The sequence below is a fragment of the Podarcis raffonei genome, chromosome 2, assembly GCF_027172205.1.
Source record: "Podarcis raffonei isolate rPodRaf1 chromosome 2, rPodRaf1.pri, whole genome shotgun sequence".
NCBI lineage: Eukaryota > Metazoa > Chordata > Lepidosauria > Squamata > Lacertidae > Podarcis > Podarcis raffonei.
The window spans coordinates 85,437,402-85,463,917 of record NC_070603.1 but is presented as its reverse complement, the minus strand read 5'-3'; the positions used below and the strand labels follow the sequence as shown (position 1 = coordinate 85,463,917).

The following is a 26,516-nucleotide window of genomic DNA, read 5'->3' as shown; positions in this document are numbered from 1 at the left end:
ACACAGTTTAAAATGACGTAGGTAAAAAATAAGAGCAATTTTTAAAAACCAACAAAAAAACACCAGAGCCCTCTGCCCAGCAGCGGCGGCGGCAGCGGCAGTCCTTTATGGAGCCCATCAGGCCCCGCCCTAGACCAGGTGGTGAGTGACAGATCAATATGTGGCATCTCCATGAAGGGCTGGAAATGACTCTTGTCTGATATTCTGCGTTTGGCCGAAGGGAAAACCTCAATAATATTGTATTTCATCGCAATTTTCCAACAAGATTTGTCCTTGAAGAAGAAGAAGAAATTCAAAAAAATATTTATAACCACACAAAAACTTTTTGAGAGCACTTTGAAACCTTTCCCCTCTTTTGGTTTCTTGCTTCCTGTGTCTCCCCACTACTGCAACCCGCCCCCCGCTAGTCATTGTAAATGAATCAATGGTCTGACCCAGTACAACATACCTTCCTACACAGTCTCATAAATTATTGTTAAACATTATTGCTATACAATATACTTTCAGTTCTGGGGGATTTGTGCCTTGGCAGGGCTTAGTGAAGTGTACTTGTAATGTGCTTTCACACAGAACTAACCCAAGAATAAAAATTCAGGGCGATACTTCTACTGTATATTTGACAAATCAAAAGAATACGAAAGTACTTGTTTGGGGCTGAATAAAATTAAACACTATTCTACACAGTTGGGGAGTGTGTATGAGCATTCCAACCACATGGGTGTGTTCAATGATACAGGTTTTCCCCACCCATTCAAAACCCTGAGATGAGGAAGGATCCTAACTGGGTGGGAAAGGCCTTTGCAATTTGCCCTACCCATGTGGTTGCCCAATTCACACACAGTTGGGGAACATACCACTATAGTAACCTAATTGTAGTTTGGTCTCTTTTATCCAATCCTGCCGATTTCAGCCAATACTTGTTCAATTGAAATCCAAGTAGTTAGCTGCCCAATGCTAAGCCTTAGTTTTCCAGCTATAAATGCTTTGGGAACAAACATGCTGAGTCCTGTGCTAGTGCAACATGGCAGCAAACATATAATTGTAGCATTGCAGGCAGATATGTTACTGTAAAGGTTTAATATTGAAGACCAAACAGTCTTAAATCTAAGCACTCAGGCTAAAATGATCTGTAGAGTAAGAGTTTTAAGTCAGAATAGAATGAGTAAGCAGATTTACTCTTGGGTTTGACATGTCTGCTATTCCTAGTCAGAATGTACTTGAGTGATAAGCAGCTGCATCAAAAGGTCCAAATACTCTGTGCTTCAACACCTTGATGTAGAGACATCTATAGCTGAACTGTTGTAAGTTTCTATAACAGTGTCATGAACTATTTGAAGCAGCCTGTAGGTTTTTCCTACTGCAAATATATGTTGACTACCTTGGTACCTTAACTAACCACTACCTCTCTCTGTGCATACTTAAACATAGGAATGTTATAATTGAGTTGAATAAAGTGGCTGCTAAGGGCAAAATCTCTATCAGTTATCTGCTTTCCTATCTTTTTAAAAATACATTTTCTTTCACAGGAAGGTAGAGAAATGGGACCAGATTTGTGGGTAGCAAATTTCCCCTTTTTCCGATGGATTAGCAACAGCTCTCAGAATTACTTCATAGATTTCCGGAGCAGAGGAGGCTACAGCTGATCAGTTATTCTTTCAACTTGTATGTATGAACAGAGGAACAACAAACCTAGAAAGAAGAGGGAAGGGAGATAAAATTAAAGTGCAGATATTATTCTCCCTCTTCTAAGAAATGTTTTTGATTGATTTGGGAAGTAGAAAAAAAATATGGGCTGTCAAGTGAATAACAGTTGCTATGTGAATGCAAAATAATTAGTTTGGTTTAAATGAAGATTCAAATCAGATGCCTTCATTTCACCACTACCTTCTCCCCTGGCATTCAAAGAAGAGTTCTGAAATACACGAATTAGCCCTTCTTCCTTCCTCCTGCCCCTCATCCCCTAGTTTGGGTTGTCTAAAGACAAATTATGATCACCTAAAGACATTCTATATAACCATTAGTTTAGGCTTGACTTGTACTTAATGACAGGAACTAATAGATTAGAGCTAGTGGACATGATATGGAAAACTCCTTACCTTTTACAAACAATATGTTCATCCAATCCATCCTCCCCCTTCTTCTGAGCTGCCTGGGATTGGGCTGCCAGGTTTCAGAGATTGACCCAAAGTTTCAAGCTCCATATTCCTTTTCACAGTCTGAAGGTGAAGGAGTTAGATCTTGAAGTAAAGAGTTGAAAGAAAATGGGAAAACTCTTTTCTCACTGGGGCCATTCCCTTATTCTAAAATTAAAATCTCTCACTTTTTACCATGTCGGTCCTGTGTCCCTGTCCCCCCCGTCTTGCTATATCTCTCTTTTATTTCCTTGTAGAGTTGGTGCACCATGGTGGCTAAGAGATTGAGTGACAAATCAAATGTCTCAGGTACAAGTTTTGCCCCTGCCATGAACTCACTAGAAGGCAGAGCACTGTCAGTTTCATCTCCCCATTAGCAACATGGGGGTGATAATGTTGACCTACCTTACAGGGCTATTATAAAGACTGCAAAATGAAAATACTTCAATACTCTAAAGCATTATATAAACTCTTCATCATCATTATTTTTCCCTTTGGGGAAGAGGCAGGCATAAAGGAAGACAATAATTCTGCGTTGTAGATCAGCTAGAGGCTTCCGACCTGTCTTGCACTAACATTCCCAAGTACATCCAGGTTCTACCATCTGTTCTCAGAGGGACTCAGAGGCTGATTTTCAGATCTCGTGATTTCTAAAGACCGCAACTGAGCCCTGGAACAGCGAGGAATCTCACTGGACTTGTGATTGTGGTTCCTAGGGTCATCCTTCAGCCTGAAGGAAACTCTGTCCCCTTCTTTCTCCTTTGCTCTGCAAGGCACCAGGATTTAAATTCCTGGAGACTTCTTTATTCGGATTTATCCTCTTCTGTCAGAGGTGTCTGCTCCATAAATATGTTGCCCCTCCCCAAAGAGCCTTGAGTGGCATACATGGATATTCCCACCAGGCCCAGTTTTGCTTGCGTTCAGTGGTAGAAAATGTATTATGTGTCTTCGCAGCAATCGCCTTTGGTCCCACCAATGCAAAGTTGGGGAACCTGTCACTCTCCAGATGTTGTTGGATTACAGTTTATATTGTTTCTGGCTGGGGCTGCATGGAACTGGAGCCCAACAACATCTGGAGGACTACAGGTTCCCCAGCTGTAGATAAATTGTAGAGTTGGAAAGTACCATGAGGGTCATCTAGTCCAGCCCCCTGCAATGCAGGGACCTTTAATTCAACATTGGGCTTGAACGCACAGCCCTGAGATTAAGTCTCATGCTCCACCGACTGAGCTATGCCTCTGTAGCTCCCACCACCAGATTCTAATCTTCCATCCATTCTTCCTGCCTGCCTGCTACTTTGCTGCTACTTCACATTATTATTTCCATTGTTTGCAACAACTAAAATACCCCCCCCCATTTATCTCCTTTAAGCTACTGGCATTTTACCTAACCCTTCTGGCCCTAACAGCTGCTGAGTCTGTCCTGAGGAGGGTCATCTGTGCTTCCAGGTTTGTGTTTTATTCACCTTTAACTTCTTTGGAAAAAAAGCTGTTATCACTGAGCTGAGACATCACAGGACCCAGCAGTTAGCAGCCACCAGCAGCTGGAAGATTGGGATGAGAGCGTTACACGAACATCTAAGACTCTCTGCCTCCACCATCCCGTAACTGACAGCATCAGCTTCTCTATGTTCTGCCAGGCTCCAACAGCCTGGAATATTTGGTGAAACCTCTTTCATCATGTAGAAAAGATCGAGCTGTACATCTCTCTGTGGTTTTATTTAAAGGTTCAGCAATTGGCTTTAATTAAAAATGCATAGAAGGAATAAACTACCCAAGCAGGCAATGGCAAGAGCAGCTTGAAATGCAAGGAAGAAAATGAATGGAATTAGACAGTGGGCTACAAACACCCCCACCTCCACCAAATATATGCACATGCAGTATCTTGTAATGAATTCCCATCACAAGCCAATATTGGCTGAAAAACAGGGCATAAATATAATTAATCTATTGTTGTGGGGTAGTGAAAATATAAAGTTGCCTTGTTAAAAAAAAAAAAATCTTGTTTGATCAGCCGGCAGCCTATCCAATCCAGCATTCCCTCCCCAGTATGGTTCAGCTAGATTGCTTTTAGGATATTCTCAAGCAGGGTTTGATAGGGATCCGATGCCAAACCATTGTTTGATGCTATGTTCAGTAGCAAACATGAGCCTCATGCCCATGCACTTTCTTCTCCACCTTTGTTCTCTTCCTAGTCTATGAGAAACCATAGCTTGCCGTTTCATCCTAACTGGCTCTTGGGCTTGCCGATCGGAAGGTTGGCAGTTCGCGGACAAGATGGACTGTTTCAAGAAGTGGCAGAGAGATATTTCTAGATTTGTCTGGCAGGGCAAGAAGCCCAGAATAAAATTCAAAATATTAACTGATGCAAAGGAAAGAGGCGGATTTGCCCTGCCAGACCTTAAACTTTACTATGAATCAGCAGCATTCTGCTGGTTGAAAGACTGGCTGCTTCTTGAGAACACGGACATTTTGGACCTAGAAGGTTTTAACAATGTTTTTGGGTGGCATGCATATTTGTGGTACGACAAGGTTAAAGCACATAAAGCATTTAAAAACCATATTGTCAGGAAAGCATTGTTCAATGTCTGGATAAGATGCAAAGACTTACTGGAAAATAAAACCCCAAGGTGGTTGTCACCAATGGAAGCGAAGGCTCAGAAAAAGCTCAATATGGAGGCCAAATGGCCGAAATATTGGGAAATACTGGAACAAGAAGGAGATAAATTGAAATTGCAGAGTTTTGAGAAATTAAAAGATAAAGTGCGAGACTGGCTTCATTATTATCAAATAAGAGAGGCCTATAATTCGGACAAAAAAATTGGCTTCCAGATGGAAAAATCAAAATTGGAAACAGAATTGTTAGATCCCAAAACTAAGATACTTTCAAGAATGTATAACTTGCTGTTGAAATGGAATACGCAGGATGAAACGGTTAAATCTGCAATGATTAAATGGGCACAAGATATTGGTCATAACATTATGTTTGCGGACTGGGAACAGTTGTGGACCACCGGTATGAAATTTACGGCATGTAATGCCTTAAGAGAGACTATTATGAAAATGATATACAGGTGGTACATGACACCAGTCAAGCTTGCAAAAATATATCATTTGCCCGATAATAAATGTTGGAAATGTAAAGAAAATGAAGGTACATTCTTTCACCTTTCGTGGACGTGCCCAAGGATTAAGGCTTTCTGGGAGATGATCTATAATGAAATGAAAAAGGTATTTAAATATACCTTCCTGAAGAAACCAGAGGCCTTTCTCCTGGGCATAGTCGGCCAATTGGTGCCAAAGAAGGATAGAACTTTCTTCATGTATGCAACAACAGCAGCAAGAATACTCATTGCAAAGTATTGGAAGACACAAGATTTACCCACCCTGGAAGAGTGGCAGATGAAGGTGATGGACTATATGGAATTAGCGGAAATGACTGGCAGAATCCGAGACCTGGGAGAAGAGTTGGTGGAAGAAGACTGGAAGAAATTTAAAGACTATCTTCAGAAACACTGTAAAATTAATGAATGTTAAATGATGTTGGATTGAAAATAAGAGGCACTAGCAACAAAGTTAATGAGAATATGCAAAAATGAGTTGATAATGGATGAAAATATAGAGCTATAATATGTTAAGATATAGAGTTAAGATAAACGAAAGAGGGTAAGGATTTGCTGATTTGATTATTTAAATGGGAATACAGAAAGGGGAGGGGTGAGGAAGTCAAGGAAACAAGCTAATGAGTTTAAAGTTACAAAAAATGGGTTTGTTTTTAACTCTTTTGTATCTATTTGTTTTTTGTATTTTGTATTTTGTATTTTTATTTTTAATGTATTTTTGTATGTTTTTTTCCCTTTCTTTTTTGTATTTTGTAAATTTATGTTTATGTAAAATTTCAATAAATATTTTATATATAAAAAAAAGGAAGGTTGGCAGTTCGAATCCCCATGACGGGGTGAGCTCTCGTTGCTCTGTCCCAACTCCTGTCAACCTAGCACTTGGAAAGCATGCCACTGTGAGTAGATAAATAGGTACCACTGTGGCGGTACCTACCTAACAGCATTTCCGTGCGCTCTGGTTTCCATCATGGTTTCCCATTGTGCCAGAAGCAGTTTCATCATGCTGGCCACATGACCTGGAAAGCTGTCTCTGGACAAACATTGGCTCCCTCAGGCTGAAAGTGAGATGAGCGCCGCAACCCCATAGTCGCCTTTGACTGGACTTAACCGTCCAGGGGTCCTTTACCTTTTACCTTTGGGCAAACCACAGTTTGCCTTCATACCTGAACATCAAGACCTTCTTTGATTCTGATTTGTGACTGAATTACACTTTACTCAAATTGCAGTTGGCAGAATTCTGATGCAACAGCAAATTAGCAAACAGCAAATTTAACTGGGAAAGCCTTGCTAGGAAAAGGATGGGACTCCTTTCCCCCTACTGGTGTATTGTGGTTTCTCCTTCACAACATCCCTCCAACATAGGGAGGAAAGAGGTTGGGAATGTTGCAGTGTCTGGTTCTTGGATCTAGGACAATTGTCAAAAATTGAACGTACCAATTAAGGCTTAAGTGCCTGCTCTATGCAAATGTGAGGGGTAATGATTTCCCAAGAGCTGCATTTTGTGAAGAAAAGCAGCTTCTGATTATTTTGAACAGAGAAGCAACGGGCTGTAGGTGTGCTTCACCCTCTCCTGTCTGGTTTTCCACTCCAGATCCCCCCTTATCTCCCCCCCCCCAGCAGCTGGCAGGTATCAAAGTGTATGTAAGAGGTATGTTGTTGTTGTTGTTTATAGGTAAAGGTAAAGGTACCCCTGATCATTAGGTCCAATTGTGTCCGACTCTGGGGTTGCGGCGCTCATCTCGCTTTATCGGCCGAGGGAGCCAGTGTACAGCTTCCGGTTCATGTGGCCAGCATGACTAAGCCGCTTCTAGCAAACCAGAGCAGCGCACAGAAACTCCGTTTACCTTCCCACCGGAGCGGTACCTATTTATCTACTTGCACTTTGACGTGCTTTCGAACTGCTAGGTTGGCAGGAGGTTGTTGTTTATACAGATCCCTAAATAGAGGGAAAGCAGTGAAGGAGGGGTGGGGATTTGGGGTGGGAAAGGTTTAAGCAGCTTACACAATCCTGCTGCTTCTCTGCTCAAAATTATTTCCTCCTGAAACTTTCAGGGTTTCTTTACACTTGCTGGCATGTAGCTTAGTTTGCCCCTCACTTGGACACACACACACACACACACACACACACACTGTGCATGGTCTATCAATTTGGGAAAAGGACATAAACAATCTGATACCTTTTTATACTACTAGAATGGAAGGGGGGAATGAATGTATCTTTAAGGATTCCAGCAATTAAAAGCACGCTGTTGGGTTTGGCTCAACCTACAAGATATAAATAGGGCACTATGTTATGGAAACTTCAGAAGTTTTAAAAGTCCATTTTAGGAATAGAAACAAGGCGCAATTGGACTTATTGTGAGGGGTACACTAGCAAATTGTCAGGCTGCTTCAGCGTGCAACAAAAGATTCCTGATCTCTTTATAGTAGAAAGTTATAGGGAAGGAATTCATAGGATATTTAGACTGAAAACTTTGTAGTGTTTAATGTGTTCTTGTGTCGTACTTCATTCATCCTTTCCCAATACCTTATTTGTCATGTAATAATTAGTTTAAACTTTCATCTACTTCTGTGGATCAAGACATTTTCATGTAACTTCAGGATTTTTGTGTATGTATGTGTGTGCTTGTGTGTGTTTTCAATCTTTCTTCAAAATACTGGTTGTGTTTTTTATATAACAAAAAAGCACCCATGAATATATTATAATTTCAATTTTCATGGTGTGTGAAAGATTTCTGCACTAGGTCTTTATTGTTTTTGAAGAATTCCTCACCCTAGTTAAGAAGCTTAATATAAATTAAAGAAGGTATTAAGGAACATTAAGACATCAAAATGTGGAGCGTTCTTTTCCTTTCGATTGCTCCAAATGCAAACAAGTTGAATAAAATGCAATCAAAGGGCCTGTTTGGAGAACATTGAGTGGCTTTATAGCTGTGTTGTGGAGAACCTCTGGTAAGAGCACAATTCAAATAAAAAGGCCTTTCTTTCCTCTTCCTAATTCTCTTTGTTGTGGTGACAACAGAGTACAAGTCTGATAAAAATTTAATCACCTTATCTTTTTAAAGCAAATTGCATATTTGTTTACACACAATATACATAACATATAAAAAGAAAAGGCTGCTATCCAGCCTTCTCCTCCCCCCTTCTCCTAATCGCATTAAAGGCCCTTGCCTAGAAGTGTAAAAAAATAATAATAATATAAAAATTAAATGTTCTTTATTCCGCAGTCCCATTGTTCAGGATTGCTTTAAAACGGCAGCCCAGGGGAAGATGAATATCGCCCAACTTAAACCCTGAACCAGCTCCAAGCAGCAGATGCCTCCCGATAAGTCTGCAGAGTTGGGCCAGCTTAACCGGCTTCTGTGGTGCCTACTCTGCATCAAGAGTTTCAAGCAAGGTGGTAGGATTACCAGCCCACAAATTTAGCCCTTTGATTGGGAGTTGCTTTGTAACAAATTGGCTTTTGATCCTGTGTCAGATCTGCCAGCCTGAATCTCCCCCCCCCCCAAAAAAAAACCCCACACTGTATGCATTTCTTGAAAGCTGGTGTTGTAAGAGCTTTTGTACTATTTCCCTCCCCTCTGCCTTTTTATTACACTTCCCTGATGACAGTTTAGCCCTTTGCACTGTTGAATTGGTCTCACCTTAATGTAGAACAGAGGAACACCTTGCTGTAAGTCTGTATGGTGTTGGGGTCAACTTTGAAGGCAATGCTGACAAGCAACTGCTGCTGTATAACTGGGATGTGCTTGGAAGGGACGAGAGTATTCATAGATATTATCTGATTCCCCAACCCCATTAGATAGAGACAGTTGTGCACGTCTTTCGTTTTACGTTACTCCAGCTAATAGCTGTGTGCAACTACTATGTGTACTACAAGGCAAATTGGGGTGATTCTACTTTTCTGTACACTGTGTTTTTCTCTGTTTCTCTCATCTAGAACCATAGGCTTCATAAGAAGTGAGGCTATGTAAATCCTGCCTACAGAGCTCTGGATAGGTTTTTGTTTTTTCTTACAGCAGAGCAGTGAAAAATTTGTTTTTTTTAACTAAAAGCTTAATTTAATTCTTTCTTTTTTTAAAAGAGCCTACTCCTCTGCTTGGAAAAAGCACTCCACAGGTAGTATTAAGGGCAGCTTCACCTTATAATGGCTATTGGAAAATGTCCCTCACAACACCAGAAAAGACTCCTGTGAACCTGCTATTTAAAAAAATGTACAAACTAATACGGATTCTGGAGCTTTAGTTGGTCTTTTACAGATATTGCCCTAATACAGATCAGGGAGGAAAGTGTATCTCTTTTGCTTCTCCACAAAAGCCCCTGGACCTGTTTGTAATTTGAGAGGCTTGATTCACCCTGGAGTAGTCCCTGTGCCTACAGATTTAATCTGTTTCTGCCAAATGGGGGAAAGTTATAGTCATAATTAGATTCTCAGTAAAAGTGAATGGGGAGCACAGAACTTCACTTCATACAAAACAGCTCGGAACCCAAATTACATATCAAAGTGGACAGAGTACAGAGTGAGTCAGAAACAGATCAGAATATTTGTTTAAAAAAAACCACAGTTACAAGCGTTGGCCATTGCTTGCTTAGAATATACAGTACCATATCAATTACTATCATGCTACCTACTAAGCATCTTAATCAGTCAACAAGTCCCACCCCTTTAAATATTGGCCAGGATTCAACTTAGTTGTGTGCGTGGAACAAGGTCTGCCTGCACAATGAGATTCTCTCCCACACCCCCTAAATCTGTTCTGGAACATTGAGGGACCCCCAAAACAGGTTAAGGGGCTTAGGGAGAGATTGGAGTGTACATTGTTCCCTTTGTGTATGCCCCACTTAGTGGTATGTTTAATTCCACACATTCTTCTTCTTTGGTGATTTATGTCTTCCATAAATACGGTTTTAACAATGAGTCCATAAGTGACTGTGGAGGTCAATTCTGGATCCACACGTCCTTCTACAGTGGGGACATTGGTTTCCGGGCGAGAGTTGATCACGGTGTGGATTTGCCAAGCATGCCTTCCTCCTAGCATGTTTCTCCCTGTGTCCTGAGTTTGAGTGTATTCAAAGCACCTTTGGTAAAGGCTGTTCTCCAACTGGAGCGCTCGCAGGCCAGTGTTTCCCAGTTGTCAGTGTTTATAATACATTTTTTTAGATTTGCCTTGAGACAATCTTTAAACCTCTTTTGTTGACCACCAGCATTACAGTTTCCATTTTTAAGTTTGGTATAGAGTAGTTGCTTTGGAAGACGATCATCAGGCATCCGCACAACATGACCAGTCCAACGAAGTTGATGTTGAAGAATCATTGCTTCAACACTGTTGATCTTAGCTTCTTCCAGTACACTGATATTAGTTCGCCTGTCTTCCCAAGTGATGTGTAAAAAATTTCAGAGACACCGTTGATTATCCCTTTCCACATTGTAGAGTGCAAATATTGGCCAATTGTCACCATTGGCAATAGAAAGTGTTCACTGAAACTTTCACTTCCCATTTGTCTCATAGTGCGTTTCGAGAATCAATTTTCATACATTAGTAAGGGATTCCTGTAAGCAATTTTGTATTTGCCCCCCAAAGGTGTTGTTTTTTTATATGTATAAAAGAACTGTAGATTCACTGTATAAAAGACAAATAGTATAGCTTTGAGGTCCCATCATTGTTTCACTATCAACATTTTTCTTGCTAATCAATTTTTTTGACAAAAATATGCCAAAGACAGAGGTGATAGTTGATCTTAAATAAAAGAAAAAAATAAAGCCAACCCAAGGTCACCCTTGCTTTTAACTGCAGCCCTCCGATCAGCAAGCAGGCACTGAAGAGTGGCAACAAATGCACGCCATCCCTGAGATAATGGAAACTAATTATGTCTGATAAAGCCTAACCTCTTTAAAAACTTTCCATTGTTGTTCCCCACCAGGATTACATGGAGCACTTGGGATGCGTCCTAATGTTTCAGCTAACAGTGAACTAGAGACCCTGATTTATCTAGTGCTGGACTCTTAATGAACAGGAAGACTGTGAGCCACAGATCCCATGTTGTTCTGTTCTTTGCAGATGCTTGCAATACCACCTGTTCTACGTGCTTAGCTTCTTCTAACCCACCAAGGTCTGTGCTCTGAAGACTTTTTAATACCAAGGACAGGCAAGCAGCTAATGCAAGGTCATTGGGGCCTATGCAAGCCAGCTCTGTTGTTCTGTCTTCCCATCTTTCCTAGGATTGATAAGCTCTTCTCCTAATAAGCTGGATATCAGCCACACTGTTTTTTTTGAGCTCAGCCAGTAGGTAGCATCTGGGCTCAATAGCTTTGCAAGTTAAACACTTTGTATTAGTTGCATACTTGAGAATTGATAATTGCACAGCATGGTTCAAAATCATTGTTTTGACATGCATTATTCTATTTCATCTATTCCATTGAATGGTGATGTTCTACATTTTAAGAAACTGGATCATCTTTCCCCTGCATGCTTTACTTTTTTAAACTGGGTACAGGTGAAGAAGTGCATACTTCAGCACTTTTTACAGGTGTGGGCAATGGCTTTAGATTCTTTTATCTATTACATCTATTAATGTTTGATGTCTCGCTGTATTTTTATATTATGTTGGAAGCTGCTCAGCGTGGCAGAGGCATATTAGTACATGGGGTATATTAATATTTATTATTATTAATTACAGTGTACCCAAATAATTGTGAAACTAAGCAGAATTACAGTGGTATTTTTCCAAAATATTTTCGCTCTAACTCTATAGGCCTATGTTGTGCCTTTTAGTTTAGTCCCAGTTTATATACCCAGGAAAATCAAAAGGCATCCTATGCTAGCTGCAGGGAAGAAGTTATGTACTCAAATGAAATCTTCCCAATGGCTAAAGAATCCCCTCTTCACTTAAAAAATTAGCATGTCATTTTTTTTATATTAAAAAAAACATCCTTTCTCCTGTCTTGAGACAGAGAAAGAGGTGGTGTGCCAAGCAGGAGTCTTCTTATTATTTGTAAACTTTTTAACGTTCTCCCCTCCGTCTTTTGCCTTTGTAAACCTTGAAATCTAAGCTCTGTTAATATGCAGTATATGAAAGTAAGGGATTGAACCAAAGTTGCCACCTTTAATTGAATAAGTATACCATCTACAGCTGAGGCTGTTGGAAACTACTCTTCCCAAAGACTTCCACTTCTGTTATGGGAACTTCTGAACTGACCTCTCTGAACTGTTTAGTGTTGTAATTATTTAAACATAGTAGCTGCCTTTCAATTACACAGGAAAATTAGATGGCAATTGAAATTGTGTCAAGGGTGCCTGGGGACTTGTTACAGTACAAATTATCCTAAACTGTTTAGCAAAGCCTTGTTCCCACTGTAAGGGTTTAGGGGAAAGAAGGGCCCTTCTTTGAAAGTCTGGCTCTGCACATGAAAGTGACGCCAGCAATTGGAAGCAATTTGTGGAATTGTTTGATTACATTAATTATGGCACTAGCAAACAGTGCTTGGGAAACAGTTGTGTTTTCTTGCATTCTTTCTTGATTGCTAGCACTGAAAGCCAAGATACAAATGTGCCTTTAAGGACTGCTGGAGAGTTCTATTGTGTAGAATTGGCACTGAGCATGAAAGAGTTGTATCCCTTCTTGATGTGAGGATTTTCCAAACACAGCTTTGGCCAGAATTTACCTAAGCTGTTCCCCTGCTCTCAGACAGCTTCTGTCTTTTTCATCAAGAAAGAGAACTCTTTCTGTAATAACCAGGAGCACAGAAAAAATTCTGTTCTAGCAGTGCAGTTGAAGCAAGAATTTGTACAAGAGGATTTTGCATCCTTAAAGCCACCACAAATATAAACAGCTGTGCTTTGCGTCCTAGTGAAATGCTTCAAGGGGGGAAATTGTGTGTGTTTCTAGTGCACCACGAATCTAGGAGTTGGTGGGCAACTAAATATTTTCATTATTTTATTTTCATCACCTCCCCCCTCCTTTCCACAGCATTAGAGATGCTGCTGAAGTTCTCCTGAACCAAGCTCAGGAGAACTTTGGGGGCTCCTTAAAACCTGCCTCAAAGGAGAGGCAAGCTTTACAAATCCCTAAATTCTCCGATTCATATTGAAATCCGAGCAGGAGAAGAATAACTGGCTTCTTTGTCTGACAAATGCTTTGCATAGCCAGGCAAAAGATCTTTGCCAGCTAGGGATCATCCAGCCTAGCTTCAGAGACTCCCTGCAGAGAGGGAGAATCAGGTATAGGAAATTCTATACGACACTCAGAAGTAACTCCTACGTGTTTATAGAAATTACTTCAATATAGATGCCCATAGGATGGCAACTTTAGTTACTGGAAAGCATAAGGATACTAAATAGTAATAAATATCCACTATCCTGGTGAAGAACGGCAACTCTCTCCACAACAAAAAGAATGTATTAATCTTTCTCTTCTCTCTCCCCTGCCTTGCAGCCCCAAATCAGCTATTCCCAAAAACACTTCAAGGAGCTTCACCTGAGACAGGACAAAACTGAAATGGAAGGTGTAGTGCAACTCTGACCTCAGCCCCACTTTAAGACTCCCCAATGTCTCTTACGCCCCATCATGTTCAGGTGGAGAAGCCAAGATCCCAGTATACAAGCTGAGGAAAGACTGCTGCCTAATACCCCATCTCCCAATTGTCCCAAGGTGTTAAGCAGAGTTGTTTGAAGTGAGTGGCGGTCCTGCAATTGGTTGGGCTGCCCTAACCCTAGGTGACAGATATGTGAGTGGTAGCACGCAGTGGGAGAGAAAAATAGAACAGGACAGCCCTTTCCACTGGGCAACCCACCGTGCAGGGGTGCACTAGAGCGAAGTGTTGCAGTCCAACACCATAGGTTTCGTTGATATGGCTTCTACCACAATAATGGAAGCCTTCTTGGTGGGGCGCCCGCCCTGTGGAACACCCTCCCATTAGATGTCAAGGAAATAAACAACTATCTGACTTTTAGAAGACATCTGAAGGCAGCCCTGTTTAGGGAAGTTTTTAATGTTTGATGTTGTCGCTTTTTTATTATTAATATTCTGTTGGGAACTGTCCAGAGTAGCTGGGGAAACCCAGCCAGGTGCGTAGGGTATAAATTTAAAAAATATTGTTGTTGTTGTTGTTGTTGTTGTTACAGAGGCAAATAATTATTGGGGTTGTGCTCAGCTAACTTGAATACAAAGTAGACTTATCAAAATTCATGGACCTACTTTAGTCATGGCCATTATTGCCAACTGGTGAACTCTGAGCAAGTATTAGTTGAATGCAACCCTTGATTTCTCTTCCAGCAGCCCTTTGCACCTTGAGTGATATTCTTATATGCTACCATTTTCAAATGTTGCTTTCATAAACTCACCCAAAAGTCGTATACTTCTTTTACTTCTCGTTGTTTTTGTTGTCGGCATACACTGTCATATTTGTCAAAGCCAGATGATTCCTTTGGTTCAATTACTGCCCGTTCAGCATTCCATTTGTCAGGTTGTTTATAATGTGATAATCCTGTTGAATGTTGAGCTACCAGAATGAGAGCTGGTATGCATAATCAGGGCACAATTCTGTATTTCAAGTTTATATGATATTTGGAATAAAGCCAATGTGCACATTCAGGATAGCATGTTGCAGTTCAAGAATGAGCCCCGACTTGACCGTCTCCCGCACCATATCTGTTCAAAAGGGGCCAAGGAGGATGTGAAAAGTAGCCTAGTTGATTCATCAGAAATAATGTTGGTGGGCACTTTCTGGACAACATCCTGTGTTTCAAGAATGAAGCCAAGATCAGCTGGTGCTCTTGGTTTCAAAGTGCCAGGCAAGGTGTAGAAGACAATTCAATATTATATTGTCCTTGAACAATCAAAATGAAAGTAAATGTACCCTTGATACCGAATTTCAACTATAAATCTCAGTTCAACCACTGTGCCCTGTTTAAAACTCTGCTCTGCTAATTTTACATATATTTAGTCAGGGCCTGTGCTTTTCTCAATGAGAAACTTATTTTGAACATGATCTTCCCACCCCACCGGTCACCTGGTGGTTGGCAACCCCCACCTCACTGTTACCCCCACTCTTCATGGGTGCATCACTTGAACACAAGCAGAGTGAGGACAGTACTTCTTGCCCTCATTTTAGGGGAAAATCCTGGGAGAAATGACAGTGATTTGCCAGAGTAAGACCTGATAGTGCTGGTTTTAAGGAACGCCCACCCTCCACACACACTTTGAACCAAAAGTTCTCGTATGAGAATTTCCCCTCAGTCTAGCAACTGCTGTGTATAAATGCCCCAAATTCAGTTATTGGGATAGTCTTATATGTATAATAACAACTTCTTACTTGTGATTTATCTCCATAACTAAAATGTTTTGAATACTCTGGAAAAAAGAGGACATGAATCTGAGGTAAAAATATATCAAGTCATTAGAAGTAGGTTTCATGTGAATAGCAGGGTCTAGATACATCCTTTGTATACATACAGCAGTAATACACACACACACACACACTGAATTTCTCAGGCTGGGAATGATAGTAGTAGCTCCCATTTTTATCCGTATTCATAATCTTAACAAGAAGGCAGATGGAAAAAAATCACTCTCCTCTGCTCAGGAGAAGCTCAGGCTAAATCCTGATTCTGAGAGAGCAACGCCTTTCTTAGAATGACTTTGGAAATTCTTCAGGGAAGATAAAAATATTGCATTATATGCTTGGACCTTCCTCATTCATGGATGGGCAGGGGTATAAAAACTGAATTGGGTTTAGAGATTATGAAATATGACATATGAATTGAGCCTATTTGAATCAGAATAGAATATCAATTGAAATTTTCAGTTCTTCAGAATATCTGCAGCATTCAAATGAGGTCCGTATGCAGCGTTGTAAATGGTGGTGCTAAAACTGGCTGAGGCTTCTAAACATCTAAGGTGATGCCGAGTTATTTGTGTTGCTATGTTCAGATAGCAGTACTACATGATTCTCCTTTCCCTCTTGTTGCAATTACAGGTAGGAGTTTTCATCCACTTGACTACACTTTTCCCACCTGACCCCTTTCTGGGGTATAGGAGGAAACTTCCCACCTAAGGCTGCAAGGATTCCAGTTCTCAATTTAATCAGCTCCTATAGGGCTGACTTACTCGCTCCTGACTGGACAGAGGGTTAAGGTTGTTAGGGTTCATTTTAAGGAAATCCTGAAACTGTGAAAAATGGCTGTGAATAATCCATTGTAAATGAGGACTCTTTCTAACCCTTCTTTTTGGATTTGTTCAGTTTTCTCTCTCCCTTAGGGAGAGAGAGAGGGAGAGAGAGGCATGAAAGTCTTTTTTCTCCCATTTGAAAGCAGTGCCTTTGCCTCCCATAATTATTACTTCCAGTATCAAAATTGTTTTATTAATGAGTTTTATGCTCCTCAGTCAGTTTCCTGTCACATATGAATGCAGATGGGAAGCAAGAAGCTGCTGTTGGCAGAGTTCTTCCAGCCAGAGTGTACAAAGGAAGTTAATTGGGCATCCCACTTACAATAGTGAGGGATGGCAACATTCCTCGCGAACCTCCAATAAGTAACATGACTCTGAATTCCAGAAAGGAGTCAGATAATGCCTTGTGTAGATGCTGGCAGCAAATCAAGAATAGGCTTTAGAGTTTCCTGACACTGGTGAGCATGTCTAAACTAGAGAGAGCAATGGGCACATTACGGTGACAATAGCCCCAATGCAAAGTGGTGCTAAGCAGTTAGCGTAAAGAGGGCTCTGCTGTTCAGCCGATTACCATGGTGTGATATGAAGGCCTAAGTCCTGTCTCTGCAAGACTGCAGGGTCTGTGTAGGGATTATGATAAGCCTGTTTCTCTTACTGCCATTGATATAACTAAGGGCAGGGAGACAGGGCTGTCTGAATAGGCATCATGTCAATTGTATGTTGCACAGCCCCTAGCACAGTGTTGATGGTGTTAAATATTACTGCTGTTGTGAAGTAGCCCTCAGAAACAATAGAATGGCTTCCACCTGCAGGGATATACATATAACTAAATACTGTGGTGTGCCTGTGTAGATTAGCCACACATTGGTCTGATTCAGGTGTAACAGTCAACCATGGTTTCCCACTGTATGAGTGACCCACATGCTCCTCTTCCCCTCCTCTTTCACACACCAGAGGAGGCTGAAAACACCCACTTCTGGTTTTAAACCAGCCATAGTTCCTGTAGTGTCCAAACTAAGGGAAATGTGGTTTGTTTAAATTACTAGAGAATGAGAAGTGAGAACAAGCCAGGATCTGAAACCACAGTTTGAAGTTGGCTTGCTCTCATTAAATGTAATTCCGACAGACTACTATTCCCTGAGTTTGAATATCACCGGGATTAGTTGTGCCTGAACCAGGACTTGATAGATTCTTAGTTTAGATGCTGCTGTCCACATCATCCATTTTGTACTAACTTTCCAAATTAGATATGAAGGAAGCATGGCTAATGATCAGTTTAATAATCTGACTATAAGGTTGTAGAATCTCCTCTTAGGGATATTTTCAAGTTTGGCAGGCAAGTAGTAGTTGAGACTTACCCTAAAACAGGTTATTTTAAGAGAAAAGGAGAGCAAACTATCTTTGGACTGGTTCTGTGATTCCTTGATGAACCAGAAGTGCTGGATCTAGTGCTTTTTGTGTGTATGATTGCAGTTGTGCATAGGGCTTTCAAGAGAGACATTTAAAACATGACGTTTCCACTGGTATTACATGGGTGTTAGTTCCCTCCCTTTGAATTTTTGTGTACTGGGTATGCACCTTGTATCTCTCCATGCTGTAGGTGTCTACAATCCCGTACACACTGTATGCTGATGCTGAAATATTTGTGATATGCCAACGCTAACAGTGTTCATTGAGTTTTTCAACCTATTTGCTTGGAGATCATTTGACATAAAAGGGGCTCTTGAAATGGGGCTCTTGATGGGTAGTTTGAATCTGTGTTTGAGTGCAACTGTCATCACATTAGAAACTGGCACTTTTCATTTTCTGATACTTAATACGGTCAGTGCACAGACTTCTCTTTGTGGGTTTGGAGCTCAGCTGTATAAATTTATCCTCTCTCTCCCTCTCTTTCTCTCTCTGCAAAAGCTCAGTCCTTACATATATTATGGCACCTGTTCACAATATTCTGATTAGCTAGTGGCTTGGCTGTTATCCCCTTCTCAACCTAGGCAGGCACAGAAAAGATATTGGATTGTCTTACTTCTCCTCCCAGTAAGTAGAGGTCAACTTTCTACAATTTTTCCACAAACTCAGCGTTTTTTGTTTGTTCAACCTTTAAAAGGGGAGGGGGCAATCCTTTCCTTTAAAAGCTTGGCTGATATAAAGCACCAAGTGGGACAGGAAAGAGAGGTGAAAGATAGGACTTCATAAGGAGTCACGGTCAGTTTAGGAAACATGTATGGCATCCCAGGAAGCTGTAGGGAAACCAGTGTTAGGATGGAAGGAGAGAGGTTGTCTTAGGAAACTGATAAACTGAAGCTGGAAAACATGGATAAAACACTGCAGATATTGATGAGTGGAAATCAGATATTAATGAACAGCCTTTCTATCCAATAAATGGGAGAGAATTACTCGTTTCAGGGTGGATATTCTAACTCCTTCCTCCTCCCTCCCCATCCCTCATTCCCCAGCCCACAATGGGTTGATTCAGATGGAAACTGTCTTCACAAGGCCTGCACAATTTGTGACCTGCCAAGCTGAGCACAGCTAATCAGCCATGTCTTGCAGCTTGCCAGGGGCTCATTAAACCTCCTGTTTCTGCTGCCTGTCTAGAATCCCTGAAACAGAGGTGTTGTCGAGCACTTGACAAGTCATCATAATACATACCTTGTATGTTGCATTTGTCTTGGAGGCGAATGGGTCACAAGTTGGGCAGTCCTGCCTTTTTTTAGCACAGCTGAGCGATTGGGACTGGGGTCGCAATGTAATGCACTCCCTCTTCTCTCCAGAATGAATTACCCCTCTGCCACCTTAATGCATTTAATGCATATCCTGGTTTCAAATCTTGGTGAAGGTTCACTATGGGTTCCTCAGATATGATTAAAAGTGATGGGAAATGGTGCAAGGGAGGGAGTATATCCTGAGTATATTCTCAACCTCTTGAATGATGGGTAAAAAGAGGACCAGTATTTTATCTGAATTGTCTCAATAGCCTGGTTGGCATGGCATAACAAGCCAAACTATGGCTTGCTGGACCCATGCAAAAATGGGGGCTCCTGGATAGGAGTTTGCAGCCACTTTGCTGCTCCCTAATAATTTTTGTTCTGCAGTAAGCCAAGGTTTGGCTTACTGTGTTGTGTGATTCAGGCCCCTGGAGCTTAATCAGGATGGAAGTGGAGAAAAGTTATGTATAAAATGAAGTAATGAGAGATATAATGAATGCTGTCTGCAGAAAGAGAATCAAATGGTGCTTAGTCTCCAAATAACAATTACATCCTAATGGGTGGAACAGAATAAATGTTAACCTACATATGGGAGCCACTGACCTCTGATTATACCCTTTCAGGGTTTGTTCTGTGAATGGAAATAAGAGTTTGCCAGTTCTTTATGACAGCAGAAAAGTGGGGTTCAACTTTTCCCCCTTTTCAGCATTGTCTAGTTAATTCATGAACACAGAACATTACCATGAGAAGGTTTGGAGGTAATAAAACTGTTTTGCCTAGGCAAATCATATATATGACCCTCGTAGGCAGATGCTGAATTAGGGGCAAAACGACCCCGTCCAGTAAAGCATCAAGGGAATTTAGAGGCCCAGTTTTAGTAGCCCTTGGGTTCTTCTGGCTAGTCCTGATTAGGGAGATACAAAATATCAAGCGCTAGATGATGGAAGAGAAGAATTATTAAAAACAACCTCTGCCATTTTTTTGCAGTTGATTCCCTGAAGAAATAAAAGCCTATGTTTTGTTGTGTGTAATTTGAATACCAAATTACTCTGGTTGCATATGTTTATATTCAGTTGCACACTCGTGCTGAAGATGAAAATTTGCATTGCAATTATAAAAATCTGGGCTACAATTTATTTTCAGAAAAGAGTTAAAGGAACCAAAGCTGTATGTTAGGAAAGTGTTGTGCAACTTGAACAGCAGTGATGAAACTTCTCCCCCTGTATCATGAGTAGCCAACTTGGTGCCCTCCATATGGTACAGACTATGGCTCCCATCGGTCCTGAACACTGGCTGAAGCTGATGGTAGTTGGAGCCCAGCAGTATCTGTGGGGCCCCACTTTGGCATTGCCTGCCCTGGCTTAGAATTCCTCCAGCACCACAGGGTTTCTATTTCACATTTAAAGCTGCAAAGATAACACCTTAATAGGCTGCGAAATAGATACTAACCAGGATCCTAGGAGTAGGGTGGCTCCTTCCTCCCACCTTCAGAGCAAAAATGGCATTTGCCACAAAGGAGCCAGCCATGTTCGCCTCTCTTTTTTCAACATGGCAGGAAGCAAGAGGAGCATTACAAATTGTGAGTGGTGTGCTGTAGAGGGCATAAGAATTACTCCTAGAAAGGAGCACACAAGAACGTGGTGCAGGAGTTGTGTGTCTGCTGTTACAACCTGCAGCTCAGAGCTGTGATGTGGTTTCATGTTGGTGCAAAGCTTCGGCACCACCACCTTGAGGGAAAGCAGTGAAGCATAAGCAAGCAGAAGCTACTCAAGTGTGGTGATAGGTTAAGAGCTATGGTGTTTATATTGCTAATGCTGTACAGGTTAGTCTGCTGTATAATAATATATATGCCAATAGAACCGAAATAACCTTATGCATTTTGAGGCAAAATGGGTGGGGAAGAATTTGCTAAGCTTCCTGCTATCTACCATGCCCATTAATAATATTAGTATATGTAGGTATTTCCGAGCAATGTGGGCTAGTTGCCTGGTAGAACTTTGCAGCTAAATTCTCTTTCTTTCTTTTTTTCTTTCTTTCTCACATGGACCTTTTCAATTTAAGCCATTAGCAAGTTGGCAAAATAAAGTAATTGTCCAAGAGAGGAAGGGAGAGAAATCTATTAACATATGCTACAAATCCGAGTAGTACAGGCAGCACTTAATTAATGGAACAGATTTCTCACTATGTATTCAAGCTTACATAGTCATTGTTCAGAAGAGATTAGACCCTTAATGTAAGTAAGTTAAACTAGACCTCAATCTAAAAATATCCGTCATTTCAGCTATTAAGGGGCTGATGTCTTCTTCGGTGAAGGATATATTTTCCTTCATTTCCTTGGTCTTGTAAAATGTAAAGTATGCATTGTGTGTAATGTGAGAAATCCAGCAAGGTAGATGAAACCTAGATTGTACCTCCCCGCCTGTCTGCTTGAGCTTTCCCTCTTTGTGCTGCTCGGTGTCACAGAGCCTCTTCAGCCCATAGACCTCCTGGCACCAGAGTGGGGGGGAAACTACCACATGCCATTTGTCAGGGTATGATGCCAGCAGCCACCTAATCTGTTTGCAGAATAAGGGTCATGGAATCTGATTAAGTAATTTAGATACCTAGCAGTAATACCTGAGCGGCTTTTGGCTGGAAGCCTGTGATTTCACTTGCTCTGCGAGCTACCCTATTTCTTCCACCTCCCCTGCTTTAAAATGCCTTGGAGGTAATTGCCTACCTGAATAGGTGTGGAAGCTTACTATGGAGTGCTCTTTCCCCACATACCCCCACCATCACCACACCACATACCCTGTTTCTCCATAATATGGTGTGGAGCACATTTGTGAAGCTTACTTTACTAGACTGTGAGGCGTGGAGGCCGCTCCCTGCAAGGCCCTTTCCACCTGGCCTAGGGGGCAGGGCCCACACTCACCTAGACCTACTGAAAAGGCTCCTCATGAGGCCAGAGAAACATTGCCTGGCTATTGTTTTGTTGATTTAATAGGCTGTACACTGTTTTGAAGTTTTTATTAAAAATAATGCCACATTAAGCCATAATTTAAAACAAACAAACTATGGTTAAGCACACAACTGAAAAATGTCCATTCTGTTTCTACCCCATTCTGCCATGCTGTCAGGAAGGAAGCCAAAGTCCAGTTTATTGGGATATTTGAGCCCAAACTCATGGTTTGTTCTTGTCCAATTAGACAAATCATAAGCACATGTTTGGATATGGTGACAAGCAAGACCCTGGCTTGTTTCTCAACAGAGCTGGGGAGGAGTGGAAGAAGAACTTTCTGTAAGATTTTTATTTTTAAGTTGATTAAAGTCTTCTGTGGTGGTCTAAGTTTGATTAGTGAGCTTTCTTTATGTTGTTGGTTTAACTGTGTCTGTTTCATTGCTATAATTTATTTTGAGTTCCTGGCAAAGCAGTATATAAATATTTTTCAAAGTATTGCACAACATAGGGCAGCTCCAGACATTCCACATCATAAGCTATTGTTCAGTATGCATCAGTTTTACACCAGTATTTCTACTTAATGTAGATGGCACACCTCTGTGGATAAACACTTTTAAATAACTACAGGGATGGATTTGAGAACTCTGACTGAGTCAGAGTTCCCAGACAAGTAAACAGGTATGGGGGGGATGCCTATAAATACTTAAAGTTTTGGCACGTAGAAGCCCCTCCTGAGAAAGCTCTCATGAATAGGAGACATTCAAGAACACGTCATCACCTTTTCTTTACAAACTAGGAACTATGAAGTATTTATTCTTCTAATTGCAAATAAATTCACTGTTAGGTAACACAATTCCACAGTAAGGACTAGCTTCTTTTTCCTGATTTTTCTTTCTCTTCCAAACAGACAACTGCTTAAATTATTAGTCACCCTTGGGAAGCCATTTTTAATTATCCAGATTAAGAGGTCAAGCTCCTGGTACACATAGTCACACAGACCATTGAACAAGGGATTGGGGCAGGAATCAAATTTAGTTTGTGGGTTATACTAGGTTCACTTGGTTAATGGTTGCTTCCAAAAACTGTGTTTTATAAGCCATGAATAGTAGTCAGAGTACTCAGAGTAGACTCATTGAAATGAATGAATATGACTAAATTAGGTCCGTTGATTTCAGTGGGTGGGATTCACCTAACCAGTTCCATCAGCAGAATCCCTTTCAAAGGACTTCTGCTTTCTCAACGGGACTTCCTCCACTTTCCTCAATGTGGGATCATTGGAAATATCTCCCGCTTATACCTAAAAATGTAACATGTGAAGAAGTCCACATAAATCATGCTTCCTAGCTGACTTGAAATACTGTAATTTTGGAAAACAATTTTTTAAAAGAGGTACTTTTCCAGACCATGCTTGCTATCTTACAGTTCCACACATTATACTGATTGTAGGTTCAACAAGAAGGCACTGGCAATCACAGCTTTCTAGTGAATGAATCCAGATGATATGTGGTTAGTACATTTAAACTTAAGTTTTAGATATTGTTGTTCATCCTGTTTCTCCTCAAAGGAGCTTGAGACAGCATTCAGGTGAATACATTTTTTAAAAAAGCAATGCTGAGTAGGCCTCCAATCATGTTTCCACATAACTTAACAACAGCTTCAGGATTTATAAATTAATACTAACAGGTAGAACATTGTGTTCACTTGACTATGTTTCAGTCAGGCAATCCACGAGGCAGCTTTCTGCCATGCCATGTCTGGAAAAAAATGGCCATAAGTACTGAAAAGAGAAAAGTTAATGGACTTCTAGCCTTACTACTGTAGCTTCTGCCTTCCTTTAGGCCGCTGCAGCATGCTGCACCTGCCACATGGTGGATATATTTGCCTGGCAAGTATGAAAGAAAGAAACAAAAAATATTTCCGGTGCTGAATCGCCACAATCAGCTGTGAATGGCCATTTAGTTTGTCTGCAGTGGAACAGATCACCTGTGCTTGTAGACGTCCTGTCTCCAGTAAATCATAAGCATCTCAATCTTTTTGTCGAGCCACGATATGAGAATCTGTCTCTGAATTTCAGTATGAGGGGAGAGAAGCTGATTAAGTGTTTGAGATAAGGTTATGTGACACTGCAGGTTAGAAATACCTGAGCTGAAATTGGCTCATTGCCCAAGAACTACGTTTTCGGAATATTCAGCTGGGTGGCACTGAATATGCTTGTAAGGAGAGTTCTCTTATCCCACTTCAAGAAATAAAAGACCTCAGACTCAAGGGCAGGCCCTGGACACCACTTATTCTCTCTTGCTCTGCTGCTTTGATTACAATGAGACTACCTGTATATCTCTTTAAAAGTCTCCAATGTGACAAGTTAAAATAAAGACTTCAGAAGGGCAGGTATTTGTGTTCCTACTCATAATATCTGAACACTTACTCACCAGCAAAGTGTTTAAACTTACAAAATACATTCTTCCCTTTAAAATGAGAGTATAAAAATGACAAGCATAATAATTCATACTGTGTTTCTGGAAAAACTCTGGATTATGTAGTGATACACTTTGGCATATACAGAATCACAGTTATAAATTCACCCTCTCATGTGTGGTTATGGGCAAATGGTGGCAACTGTATTTTCTTGCTGAATTGTAACTCGTATACCAATTTTGACTGTGTACCCATTTCCTACAGTAGTCTAAAATGGAAGCAGGGAATTGTATTAGTTTTCTTTCTTTCACTTTTCATCAAATGTATTAAAATATGGAACTCTTTGTCTTTAAAATATTAGGGGATCTAATGCTGCCACTTCAAACTGCTCACTTGATGAAGTAATCTCTCACCAAAGACATTTGTACACTTGGAAAACTAGTGTTTTAGATAGAAGGCTAGGCTTTGTCTCTGACATCCCAGACTTGTTTATTTGTTTGTATTTGGAAACATGAGTTTTGTTTTATCACATCCCCAACACAGATTTTCCACCTCATCTGCTGTTTGTGAGTTTTAGGCCTTCAGATGGTGAAGATAGTGATTCTGAAAGAGGCTAGAGTGTATAAATGGACCTTTATGTGCAACATTGCTGACCTATTTTGAGGAGAATTATTTATTTATTCTGTTAGTCAATGAAGATCTGAAATGAGGTGATAGAATTGCCAATTCTCCCAGATTTACTGGACTGCTGTTCCTACTTTGGAATCCTGTGGGGATGATCTCACGTTCAAACTACTTTGAGATTGACATTAATAATTTTGAAATGTTTGCCCAGAGGTTTTTCCTTTTTTAAATACGTATCTTTATTCTTTTCAGATGGGGTGAGGCCAGAAACAAAGGCACTTCTGACTGCCACCTCTAAGAAGAAGCCCAAGGCAGGGAAGGGAGATACAGGAAAAGAGGATGAAAGCAGCAAGGTTGACTCAGTCCAGCCTGTTCATATTACTCTTCTCTTTAAAAGATACGTCTTTGATGCACAGAAGAAAATGATTCAGTCTTGAGAAACATTTGAGGTGTCCTTTAAAGGCTGAACACCAAAAGGCATTTCCCATGGACTCTAGACCATTCTTATTGGCCTTACAGATGCTTTAGATATTTCTGGCTTTGCTGTTCCAATCTGCTGTGCTGCAGGTAGATGGCACCTGTTGAAACTATTAATTCACAGCTAATGCAAATACTTCTGTATCATTTGTATTTTATATATTAATTTGAACTTTCTGATGCTTTGTGATTGTCTGTAAATTGAACCCATAAGTGAAATTTCACCACCCTGACTTGATGGAAAGGCAAAGTGTAAACACTGTGCATGTTGAAACTAAATTGGATGTTTAAATTCTTTTATGTTTAATAATCCAAATGCGCTGTTTGTAAGGCAGGGATTATTTTGTAAATGAGGTTTGTATCTTGAGTACCATTTATAACTGGCTTCAGTGTCAGAACATCCTCAGGGATGTACATAATTTCATGGTATACGTTGTTAACCTTTTCTGTTTAATGCTTTGGTATAATACTTCTACACAAGCTTTCTGAATCTGCTGGTTAATGTTTTCCTAGGAAAGCTGAGAAAATAAGCAACTCTGAGCTACTCTTAAGAAGTTCTGCTGAATGTGAATGCTGCTAACCATCTCCAAAAGCAACTTAATTGTAATTACCAAAGTGTCAAATTGTGAGAATAAATATTTTAAGTGGCTTGAGGTGAGCAGTTGTTTTATTTAAATATAAAGAGAATAAATTGTACTTTTGAGGTTTTTAACTCAGTCATTTGGTTCCACATCCTCCTCCTTTTCCCTAAGTATTTAGACAGAATCTTGAGCATAGGACACAAAACCTGCATTTTGTGTGACCTCTATGCAGTGTCTTTTTTTTTCTAAAAAAATGTTTAGGGGTACTCTCATTTTGACTCAAGAAAAATAAATACAGTAAATGCGCAAAAGTACAAAGTTTCACAAAATGTTTAGGGGTATGCGTACCCCTGT

General features: G+C 40.6%; 1 protein-coding gene across 4 annotated transcripts in view; it reads left to right on the top strand.

Annotated features, from left to right (window-relative positions):
• The window catches only part of EEFSEC (eukaryotic elongation factor, selenocysteine-tRNA specific), a 158,764-nt gene extending 132,534 nt beyond the window's left edge, over positions 1-26,230 (top strand). For 2 of the 4 annotated variants that reach the window (XM_053377972.1, XM_053377973.1), the window contains one exon: positions 25,357-26,230. In XM_053377972.1, the coding sequence (XP_053233947.1) occupies positions 25,357-25,541 (185 nt within the window). In that variant the 3' untranslated portion in view covers positions 25,542-26,230. Of the gene's footprint in view, positions 1-13,686; positions 13,764-23,511; positions 23,572-25,356 lie in introns of those variants that run through there. The other 2 variants (XM_053377977.1, XM_053377976.1) reach the window with 2 other exon arrangements.
• The last annotated feature ends 286 nt before the right edge of the window (positions 26,231-26,516 follow it).